This window comes from Sceloporus occidentalis, unplaced genomic scaffold (genome assembly GCF_023333645.1).
Source record: "Sceloporus occidentalis isolate IW3139 unplaced genomic scaffold, rSceOcc1.0.p SCAF_160, whole genome shotgun sequence".
Classification (NCBI taxonomy): Eukaryota; Metazoa; Chordata; class Lepidosauria; order Squamata; family Phrynosomatidae; genus Sceloporus; species Sceloporus occidentalis.
In genome coordinates this window covers 1114940-1127107 of record NW_028317140.1, presented here as the reverse complement: position 1 = coordinate 1127107, position 12168 = coordinate 1114940, and the positions used below count along the sequence as shown (strand labels likewise).

The following is a 12168-nucleotide window of genomic DNA, read 5'->3' as shown; positions in this document are numbered from 1 at the left end:
GCACCGGTAAGCCTTTACTCATAGAATGCCTGATCGTGCCTTTCCTTTCGGAATACATCGCTGATTATGTCAACCAGAAGGTTACAGGAAGGCAGGTTACCCCCTCTTCTCCCCCCCCCCACTGGCTGATCACACATTGCAGCCCCCAATGGAAGTCTATGGAGACTTTCTTGGTATCAGTGTAGCGGGACCACAGGGAAGAGTGAGAAATGTTTCTCCCTCCTCCCACCGTTTATAATAAAAAATACACAAAGCGAGCTAAGTGATGTCATTGTGACATCACTGGCACACAACACGTTTGAAAGGTGCCTAAAAAGATCTCTATCCATATTGCACAAAAAAACATCATCCTAGAGCTTCATCTAAAGATAAATTTGGTCATTGTTCAAACAGCGGCACCTAAAGTGTAGAAGAAATTCTAAGAAAATAGCAAAATCACTTTTTTTTTTTTTTTTACAGCAATTTTTTGCATGTTTCTATGACATCAAACCTGGAAAAGGGCATCTCAATGAAACCCACATATGGTAAAAATGGCAAAATAGCTCCGGCACGTGAGGAACACCCATGCCCTCAGCGCCCCCCCCGAGGCACAGGGCAATTAAATATTTTATAGCAGCGATGTCAAAATACCACTTGGCACAGATATGGTTAACAGTCCTTTAAAAAGTTCACAGCAGCAGCGAGGCTCGGGGTTCAAATATTAAAAAAATCTAATCCGGGCAACTGGCAGGGCTCAGAAACGGCGGGTAAGCATTGGATGTTGCCCTCAAATCATAACCCGTTTGCGTTACCACCCCCTGCAGCCCGGCTGGGGAAGCCTCCCATCGCCCCCCCCCCCCCCACCCCCCCAGGGCCCGGGGAACCAGAGGTATTTTCATGGGAATGTAAAAAATGGACAGAAGCGGCTCCTGTTCATCAGTTTAAAAACACAGCGCAACAGGGACTGGATATATAACCCCAGGAGAGTCTTCCGGTGTCATGCAGCCGTGCATGATGGGATTTGTAGTCGATCACAATGCAAGTAAAATTCCATAGAGGAAGAACCCCCAATGAGTGCCGGGCTTGGGCTGAGATCCCGTATCCGCTGTCCTCTTATTGGTCGCGGGAACGCTCCGTGCGGAAGCCACAAGGCGATTACTGGAATTTCTTGCCGTCGGCTTTCAGATTCCGCCTGAATTTCGGGACGCAGCCGTCGGTCAACAGGATCGAGAGAAGTAAACCTGCAACGGCACACAGAGAGGGCGTGAAAAACACCGCGACCAGACGGGGCAAGCCGAGGATCGCGTCCCAGGAAGACCCCGCACGAGCCCTGATGTATCGTGGCCTCCGGGGGCCACAGCCTCGGGCTCCCCCTTTAACGCACAACTCAACGGGCCGGTTAAAAGAGAAATCCCGGATCTCCTCAACCGGCTCGTTAACACTATGGAGTCGGCTCGGCGCTCCGACGCCCGGGTATAATGACGGGGGCAGGTGCCCTGGGTTAGGATCGTGGGCCAAACTGCTCTGGGAACGGTGCAAAAAACTATAAGTTAAATTAAAATACACCGTATTTGCTTGAAAAATACCCCTCGTCTTATAATCAGACGTCAAATGAGGTCTGACTATGAGACTAAGATCCAGATCCCCCACAGCGCTGCAGGGGACCCGGATCCTCCTGTCTGGTAACCTCTGCTGCTGCCGGCACTTACCCCGGGCGTCTATCACCGAGCGCCGGCAGAAGTGTTTTTTTCACGGGTTCATCAATTATGAAAAGGGGGAGTGGCGGTTTAACGAGCATACGGTAAAAACGAAGGACAAAAAAAACGGGTCCTTAGGTTATGAAAACTTTCGGAATTCGCAGGAGGTGCCCCCGACGCCCCCATCGCCAACCGAAAACAGCCATTCGCCGAGACCCCCCGCCTCCTCCAGCGATTATCTGTATATCCCACCCCACATAGTCCTTTATACGGCAAACGCACAGCCGACTTACCGACGACGGGTCCGAGCCAATACACGGAGACGTTCCGCAGGAAGGAGCTTCCGTCACAGTGGAACAGCACCGAGTAGGCGAGCGCCGGATTGAACACGGCTCCGGTCAGACCCCCTCCTGCAAGAACAGTCAGACACGTTAAACACACGGCGCGATGGCCGACAGCTTTAACCCCGTCTCCTAGTACAGTAGCTCCAGGCCACGCCCCCCCATGGCCCTGTCTCCGCCTCTTTTAGGTTTTAAGCTAAAAAGGACGGTAGATAAGTGGAAAAGCCTCCCAGTAGAAGTGGTAGAGGTTGATACAGTGAGGGGATTAAACATGCATGGGGTAGACATACGGCTCCTGAATCGAAGACGAGACCAACGACTGATTAAGGTTTGAGTCTTTACAGCAGGAGAAACGGGCAGACTGGATGGGGCCGCTTTGCCAGCAGGTTTGGTGCAGCTTTCCCATTAAGGGGTGTTGCACATTGTCTGATCACATGACCCTATATCTTCTGTGTGCCGGCCCTGCCCCCGCTGTGTGCTGTGTATGGCGTAGATTTGATCATTTAACCTACACATTTTACGGTATTTCCGTAATCCGGAGGGGCAGCGGAATACATTTTGGTGATTTTTTGGCCCACGAAAAACGCTCATGGAGAAAGTTTTTTTGGGGGGGAAAAAAACTCGCAAATACCGGCGGCCAAACTGTTGTTTTATGTTTATTTTGGGTTTTGTTTGCGATTCTCGTTAAAAACCCGGATACTGACTGTAAAAATACTTTGAATCCGCAGGGTCCAAGAATTGCCATTTTGGGGTATTTTGGTCAACTCAGCTACTTCATACAAAAAAGGCATTTCTTTCAGGTTTTTTATATATTATTCAGAGATGTTTACAGCTGAAAGAGGCATTTAAAGAAAGCTCCGTATAAAAAAAAATGTATAATTTTTCACGGCCGCACATAAAATGAGAAAAAAACACCAAAGAGGCTCCAGGTGAAGAAAGGGTTAAATGCCCGTCTGTAACCCGAGCTGTCAATCATTACACAGGTTCCAAGTCCAAAGATACCACCCTGGGGGTATTTACAGATCCCCCCCCAACCAGAGGTCAGGACTGACTTGTTGGGTAACAATGGCGACCTTGGCGGATGGGGCCCATGGGTGAAAGGGAGAGCGGAGGGGGGTATCGCCACCGAACCCGCCAGCAGATCGGCCCAATCCGGCCCGTTTCTCCCGCTGTAAAGACTCAAATCAGTAAATTGGCCCCCAGTGTGTTTAAATGCCCTCGCTGTATTAGCCTCTACTACTACATCTGGGTGGCAGTTCCACTTATCCACCACCCTCGCAGTAAAGCGAACGTTTAATCCACAGCCCTCTTTATGGGTCTCGTGTTCCGCAGAAACTTTTAAACGAAAATCCCTCTTCAATTAAACTTTAACCAGCCAACACCTATCACTCTCAGCCGGCTCCTGATGGAAAACGCCGCAGTCTCAAAACCTTAAGAATTACTTTCACAACCGCAGTGATCGGGTATATCTGCCCCGCACCCCAATATCTGCCTCTGCCATCTATAACCCTGGCATTTAACCCTTCCAGCCCCCAACCAGCTAGCGCCCTGGCCAGCACCGAGCCCCTGTGCTCCCACCCCTGCCCCGGTTACCTGCACAGACCAGGCCGGTGATGAGAAGGGCCACCGCATGCACTCTGTAGGCCTCCCGCACCCGGCCCAGCTGCCGCAGCAGGATGTACAGGCACAGGGCGCAGAGCATCTCCACCCCGAACCCAGCCAGGGGCCCCACAGTCAGCGGGCTCCGGCAGGGCCCCTGTCCGGCGTGCAGAGGGGACAGCCTCAGACCCCACAGCAGGGGGGACGTCAGTTTTGCCACCTTGGCCCCCGACACCTGAGCCGCCACCCGCAGCAGCGTGTCCCGGACCAGGGCCTCCCCGCGCAGCCACTGCTGCAGGCTGGCGCAGGGGTTACAGTCTGCCCCGGCGGTCAGGCAGTGCAGCACGGTCTGCAGGTAGGTGAGGCAGAGGCCCTGCCAAGGCTCCAGGGCCCCGGCGGCTCCCAGCAGCGCCAGCTCCCGCACACAGAGGCACAGCTGCGCGGTGGACACGGCTTCCAGGGCCAGCTCCTGCGGCAAACCTGGCAGCCAGGCCCGGGACACGCGGCGCAGAGCCTCACACAGAAGCACCGCACCGGCAATCAGCAGCAGCGCGCCCCAAAGGGCCTCCGCACCGGCCGGCAGCAGCCCCATGCCGACCTCTCACCGCCTAGGACGCTACCTGACTGACTGAGCTGGTTACCGGGGCAACGTGACACGTCATCACCCCCGCCCCTTCTCTGGACACCCGGCTGGAAGTGAGGAGGGGCTTCCGCTTTTAAAGGCTCGGCGGCGTTACAGGAGAGATTGGGGGGATCCCGGTTACAGGAGAGATTGGGAGGGGTCCCGGTTACTGAGAGATTGGGGCTGCTTGTTCAGATTAGGCCTTTTTATTGTTGTTTTCCGCCCCTCTCTGTCTCCGGATGCCCCCTGAACCTTTCCCAGCCGTGTCTCTCACGCTCTGATTGTGATCTGATTTAATACCCCATTTAACTCAGTCTTTTGTAGTCGCATCCCAGACACCGAAACAAGAGGACTTGCTGTATCCGGAGACTTATGTGGCGTTAATCCAGTTTTTAGGAATTATTAAAACGTCCATCTCTCAAACAAACATAAAAGGATCCGAGTCCAGAAAAACCTGTTCAGCGCGATATCACATTCTGGAACCGGAATGCAGACATTTAACATTCATTTTACCTTTACTTCCTTCATCCCTTCACTTTACTGACAGGGTAGTAGATAAGCAGGAAAAGCCTCCCAGCAGAGGTGGTAGAGGGTAATACAGTGAGGGTATTAAACATGCATGGGATAGACGGCTCCTGAATCTAAGACGAGACCAACGACTGATTAAGGTTTGAGTCGTTACAGCAGGAGAAATTAGCACCCCCCCCCCCATACCCCTCTTTTCTAGGAGGTTATTCTTCTAAATGCCCCACTCAGTTACACAAATACCCCAGCGATAGGGCACAAAGTCACATAAATAGTCTGGGTAAGTCCCTGTTCTGTTTTTGCCATGTACGGTGTTGGGTGGTATGCTTGGTATAAAGGCAAGCATTGTAATAATATTCTAATTACTAATAATAATAATGATAGAGATTGTGAAACTAAGTCCGGCCTGTAGATGGCGCTGCAGTCTATGCCAATACATGAGACCCAAATTGCTCTACGGAGCGCTCGTCACCTATTATTATTTATTGTTTTATATAGCGCCATCCAATTTCCATCGATTGGTTTATGTATCGCCATCATATTCTGCAGCGCTGTACAAACGGCAAACGCACTGCAGTCCTCAGTTTGGGTGAATAAAAAGAATGAGTTTTGTCGGAGACGACCGAGCTGTATCTCCTTCTTTATATGAATGTAGACGCGTCCTGTTTCCCCCTTTTTATGCGGGCCCCACAAACAAGACTCTTTTTTTCCCAGGACAGCCTTGGATTCAGGGTTGTTGGCAGCTATGGTTCTCATATAAAAAAAGGAAATAACTCCAGAGGCCGAAAGCTCTTTGCTGACAGACTGCAGGGTGTTATATATATATATATATATATATACTGTTTATATACTGTCTCTCTATATATACTGTCTATATAGTGTGAGCTGGGATCATGTAACCACACAGTCTTAAGGTTTCAAATACCACATAAGGCTGAATTCTTTTTAGAAATTGTAGTCCTTTTTATTAAAAAGTCTGTAAACAAACATAAATAAAACAAACAAAAAGAAAAGCCTTGCTCTCTGAGCTCTTACTGGCAAACAGCGACTAACTCTCGTTGGACGGCTTACCCGCTACCAACAAAAAACCATTCAGCGCAGCCCTTTCCGTTTAGGAGACACCGCAGTCTCAGTCACCGCTTGCGTTTCTCCCCTGAAGACCTCACTGGGCTCCTTTTTGCAGCAGCCCCTGCCGCTCATTGGTATCAGGTGAGTCCCTACCTGCGATAACCAGAACTCCGGGACTGGCTGCAAGTAAACTGTGGAGTGGAGCCCTGGCCCTCCCTTCTCTCCAAATGCTCCACCCAGGGACCCAAACGCAGCTACAGCATTACCATTAACTAAACATTCTCCCTGCGGTTATCAAACACATCGCACTGCAGTACTTTGTGAGAAATATATGTGTTATCAACCACCATGCCCTGTTCCCTGTCACAATATATAGATATATGCTGTCTATATACCGTCTCTCTATATATATATACTGTCTATATACCGTCTCTCTATATATACTCTATATACATATATACTGTCTATATACATATATACTGTCTATATATATATATATACTGTCTATATATATATATATATATATATATACTGTCTATATACCGTCTCTCTATATATATATACTGTCTATATACATATACTGTCTATATATATATACCGTCTATATATATACTGTCTCTATATATATATATACCGTCTATATATATATATATACTGTCTATATACCGTCTCTCTATATATATGCTATATATATATATACTTTCTATACTGGGGGTTCCCAATCCAGGTGCCAATACTACCTACCCCCCCCCCCCTGGATCCAGATCGCTGCCCACCGATCACGCCCTGAACAGCATCATATATATATATATATATATATATATATATATATATATATATATATATATATATATATATATATATATACACACACATATATATATATGCATCCGCTTCCTGATTGCAGCATGAGGATCCCGGCCACGGAGGGGTTAATGATTGTAAAGCGCAGGGAAGTCGTTTCATCGTAAAGTACAGAAATAAAACGTTTAAACGTCAGGATTTTTTCTCTGTTGCGTGGGATCCCTGAGAGGGGCGGGGCTTGCGTCCGTGTCAGCCAATCAGGTTTACAGAAACTGACCCTGGGGATTTCGGAATTCCCCGAAGTGACACTTACCATGTATCCGCGGGGGGGGGGGGTCTTTATACATTAAATACACCCAGGCGCTACTGTTACTTTTAGCTTTTATTCGGAATCACGGTGGGCAGCCAAATCAAACAAACCGGGGGTAGCGTTTTTAATACTGGGGACCCCCACCTCTTAAATCCCTACCAAGTTCTAGTAAAGTAACATAACTAGGGGTTCCGGGGGTTAAACGTAGTGTAAGCATGTTTTACTTTACTGAGAGGGTAGTAGATAAGTGGAACAGCCTCCCAGCAGAAGTGGTAGTGGGTAATACAGTGAGGGTATTAACCATGCCTGGGATAGACATACGGCTCCTGAATCTAAGACGAGACCAACGACTGATTAAGGTTTGAGTCTTTACAGCAGGAGAAACGGGCAGACGAGACGGGGGCCGGATGGGGCCGATCCGCCGGCGGGTTCTGTGTTTCAGTCTGAAAATCCTTGATCTGGAAAATGAAAGTCCGATGATGGAACGCATCCATTCTCTGTGAATATATTCTGTAAACGAACGCGCCCCGCATACAGAGACGCCGGCATCGCACTCTGCACATCGCGCTGCGACACGGCCTATGGGGGCATACGGACTGGTATTCCGAATGAAGTCACCTGTACTCAAGGGATTCCAGCTGTGGTATAGCAGGGAGAAAAGCACCGATCGGGACGCTCGGATATCATGAAATCAGAGGAGTCGGCTCCAGACTGTGTGACCCCAGAATCTGCCCCTTCACCCCGAGACTGGGGTAAAAACAGTGAAAATGCTCATTTACTCCGAGACCCAGAAATTAGGGTAAATATCCCAAATATATCTGCCCTAAAACATCCACCCGGTCACTCCAAGGCTGGGGTAAGAACCCCGAGAATCTTCTCATTCACCCCGAGACAGGGGTAGAAAACCGACAGACCGGGGCAAAATTCCTTTTATAACCCAGCTTTGGCTGTCGTCCTGTCTGAGCAGCACCCCCCTGTGCAGCTGGAACCTTCTTTACTACCCCTTTTGTCTCAGCCACCCATATAATGCCTTTTTAGATTGTTAGCTCACGCGCGGGGTCCCTCTAGAGCCCATCGTACATGCCAGGAGCTGCTACTGAAAGGGTTCCATAAGGGTTTAAATGACACCTGAAGAAGAGACCTTTGAGACCTCAGATGATTGCGAGCCGCTCCGCTGATCTCCGGGAGCCAGCTAGTTAACCTGCACCCACGTGGGTAGTCTGTCGCCCCCCCCCCCCCACGCTTGAGATGATCCGTGGGTAACCAGGTCTGTGGGCGTGGCTTGTCCCAGGTAACAGGCAGCGCTAGATGAAGCAGATCGCAATTGGAGGTGGTTTATTTAGTAGGCGGAGTTCACTCCTCCTGGATGGAAGGTGGTGGCTGGCGGTAGGTGGTGTCCTGATTGGGCACATGCATTGAAGGGGCGGATGGTTATGGCGCGAGGATATGAAGCGGTGAATGTGGTTGGCGGCAATGTTAGGTGGGCGTGGCTCCGGTCGGCTTTCGCTTCTCAGTGATTAGTATCGGTAAAGGAGGTAAGGAGCGGCCAGTAGCCGGGTGTGGGGAGTAGTGTCTACGCGGACCGGTAACCCAAGGGAGGAAGCTCAGCCGGAGAGTAACAGAGCCTAGAGGAGCTGCACCTGAGCGAGGTGAGACCCGGGGACAGGCATATGTAATACGGGATCTGTCATATACAAGGATCTACTGACTGTGTATAAAGCGGAGGGATTTTATATACAGGGATCTGCTGGGAGGGAGTAATATACAGGGATCTGCTGGGAGGGTGTAATATACAGGGATCTGCCAGGTGGGATATACTGTGTATTATACAGGTGCCCCTATCAGTGTCTGCCATACAGGGGATCTACTGGGTGAAATGTATTGGCTGTGTGTTATATACAGAGGGATCTGCTGATACACTCCCAAAACTCACTTCTTAAGAGGAGCCGCCCCATAACGTCACTGATACCCCCCACTACCTCTCACTCATCACTGATACCCCCCCACTACCTCTCACCCATCACTGATACCCCCCCATACCTCTCACCCGTCACTGATACCCCCCCCACTACCTCTCACCCGTCACTGATACCCCCCCATACCTCTCACCCGTCACTGATACCCCCCACTACCTCTCACTCATCACTGATACCCCCCCACTACCTCTCACCCATCACTGATACCCCCCCATACCTCTCACCCGTCACTGATACCCCCCCACTACCTCTCACCCGTCACTGATACCCCCCCATACCTCTCACCCGTCACTGATACCCCCCCACTACCTCTCACCCGTCACTGATACCCCCCCATACCTCTCACCCGTCACTGATACCCCCCACTACCTCTCACTCGTCACTGATACCCCCCCATACCTCTCACCCGTCACTGATACCCCCCACTACCTCTCACCCATCACTGATACCCCCCCATACCTCTCACCCGTCACTGATACCCCCCACTACCTCTCACCCATCACTGATACCCCCCCCACTACCTCTCACTCATCACTGATACCCCCCCCACTACCTCTCACCCATCACTGATACCCCCCCATACCTCTCACCCCGTCACTGATACCCCCCACTACCTCTCACCCGTCACTGATACCCCCCCACTACCTCTCACCCATCACTGATACCCCCCCCACTACCTCTCACCCGTCACTAATACCCCCCACTACCTCTCACCCGTCACTGATACCCCCCACACCACCTCTCACCCGTCACTGATACCCCCCCACTACCTCTCACCCGTCACTAATACCCCCCACTACCTCTCACCCGTCACTGATACCCCCCACACCACCTCTCACCCGCCACTGATACCCCCTCCACACTACCTCTCACCCGTCACTGATACCCCCCACACTACCTCTCACTCATCACTGATACCCCCCCCACTACCTCTCACCCATCACTGATACCCCCCCATACCTCTCACCCGTCACTGATACCCCCCCACTACCTCTCACCCGTCACTGATACCCCCCCACTACCTCTCACCCGTCACTGATACCCCCCACACTACCTCTCACCCGCCACTAATACCCCCCCACTACCTCTCACCCGTCACTAATACCCCCCACTACCTCTCACCCGTCACTGATACCCCCCACACCACCTCTCACCCGCCACTGATACCCCCCCACTACCTCTCACCCGCCACTGATACCCCCCCACTACCTCTCACCCGTCACTAATACCCCCCACTACCTCTCACCCGTCACTGATACCCCCCACACCACCTCTCACCCGCCACTGATACCCCCCCACTACCTCTCACCCGCCACTGATACCCCCCCACACCACCTCTCACCCGCCACTGATACCCCCCACACTACCTCTCACCCGTCACTAATACCCCCCCACTACCTCTCACCCGTCACTAATACCCCCCACTACCTCTCACCCGTCACTGATACCCCCCACACCACCTCTCACCCGCCACTGATACCCCCCCACTACCTCTCACCCGTCACTAATACCCCCCACTACCTCTCACCCGTCACTAATACCCCCCACTACCTCTCACCCGTCACTGATACCCCCCACACCACCTCTCACCCGCCACTGATACCCCCCCACTACCTCTCACCCGTCACTAATACCCCCCACTACCTCTCACCCGCCACTGATACCCCCCCACTACCTCTCACCCGTCACTAATACCCCCCACTACCTCTCACCCGTCACTGATACCCCCCCACTACCTCTCACCCATCACTGATACCCCCCCACTACCTCTCACCCATCACTGATACCCCCCCACTACCTCTCACCCATCACTGATACCCCCCCACTACCTCTCACCCATCACTGATACCCCCCACACTACCTCTCACCCATCACTGATACCCCCCACACTACCTCTCACCCGTCACTAATACCCCCCACTACCTCTCACCCGTCACTGATACCCCCCCCCACTACCTCTCACCCGTCACTGATACCCCCCACTACCTCTCACCTCATCACTGATACCCCCCTACTACCTCTCACCCGTCACTGATACCCCCACGCTACCTCTCACCCGTCACAGATACCCCCCACATTACCTCTCACCCGTCACTGATACCCCCCCACTACCTCTCACCCGTCACTGATACCCCCCCACTACCTCTCACCCGTCACTGATACCCCCCACACCACCTCTCACCCGTCACTGATACCCCCCCACTACCTCTCACCCGTCACTGATACCCCCCACACCACCTCTCACCCGTCACTGATACCCCCCCCACTACCTCTCACCCGTCACTGATACCCCCCACACTACCTCTCACCCGTCACTGATACCCCCCCACTACCTCTCACCCGTCACTGATACCCCCCCACTACCTCTCACCCGTCACTGATACCCCCCCACTACCTCTCACCCGTCACTGATACCCCCCCACTACCTCTCACCCGTCACTGATACCCCCCCACTACCTCTCACCCGTCACTGATACCCCCCCACCTCTCACCCGTCACTGATACCCCCACCACTACCTCTCACGCGTCACTGATACCCCCCACACTACCTCTCACCCGTCACTGATACCCCCCACACTACCTCTCACCCGTCACTGATACCCCCCCACTACCTCTCACCCGTCACTGATACCCCCCCACTACCTCTCACCCGTCACTGATACCCCCCCACTACCTCTCACCCGTCACTGATACCCCCCCACCTCTCACCCGTCACTGATACCCCCCACACTACCTCTCACCCGTCACTGATTCCCCCCACACTACCTCTCACCCGTCACTGATTCCCCCCCACACTACCTCTCACCCGTCACTGATACCCCCCACACTACCTCTCACGCGTCACTGATACCCCCTACACTACCTCTCACCCATCACTGATACCCCCCACACTACCTCTCACCCATCACTGATACCCCCCACACTACCTCTCACCCATCACTGATTCCCCCCACACTACCTCTCACCCGTCACTGATACCCCCCACACTACCTCTCACCCGTCACTGATACCCCCCCACACTACCTCTCACCCGTCACTGATACCCCCCCACTACCTCTCACCCGTCTCTGTGTGTTATGTTTGTCACCCCATTCCTCTAGATTGTAAGCTTGCGGGCCGCGTATCGGTTTGTCTCGGTCTGTCAGTTCTCGTCTTGTCAGACCCCTTGAATTTATGTATAAGGGGGATCCACCGGCTGTGTGTTGGTTTATAGGGGGGGATCCCCTAACTGTTTTACCCTCTACCA

At 52.3% G+C, this 12168-nt stretch overlaps 1 protein-coding gene across 1 annotated transcript; it reads right to left on the bottom strand.

Annotated features, from left to right (window-relative positions):
* Positions 1-1134: 1134 nt before the first annotated feature.
* On the bottom strand, positions 1135-4208 carry LOC149279835 (aquaporin-12-like). The gene is made up of 3 exons (XM_089500832.1): positions 3611-4208; positions 1970-2086; positions 1135-1220 (listed from the first exon to the last, which is right to left on the bottom strand). The coding sequence occupies exons 1-3, from the start codon at positions 4206-4208 to the stop codon at positions 1135-1137; spliced, it is 801 nt and encodes a 266-aa protein (XP_089356958.1).
* Positions 4209-12168: the final 7960 nt, after the last annotated feature.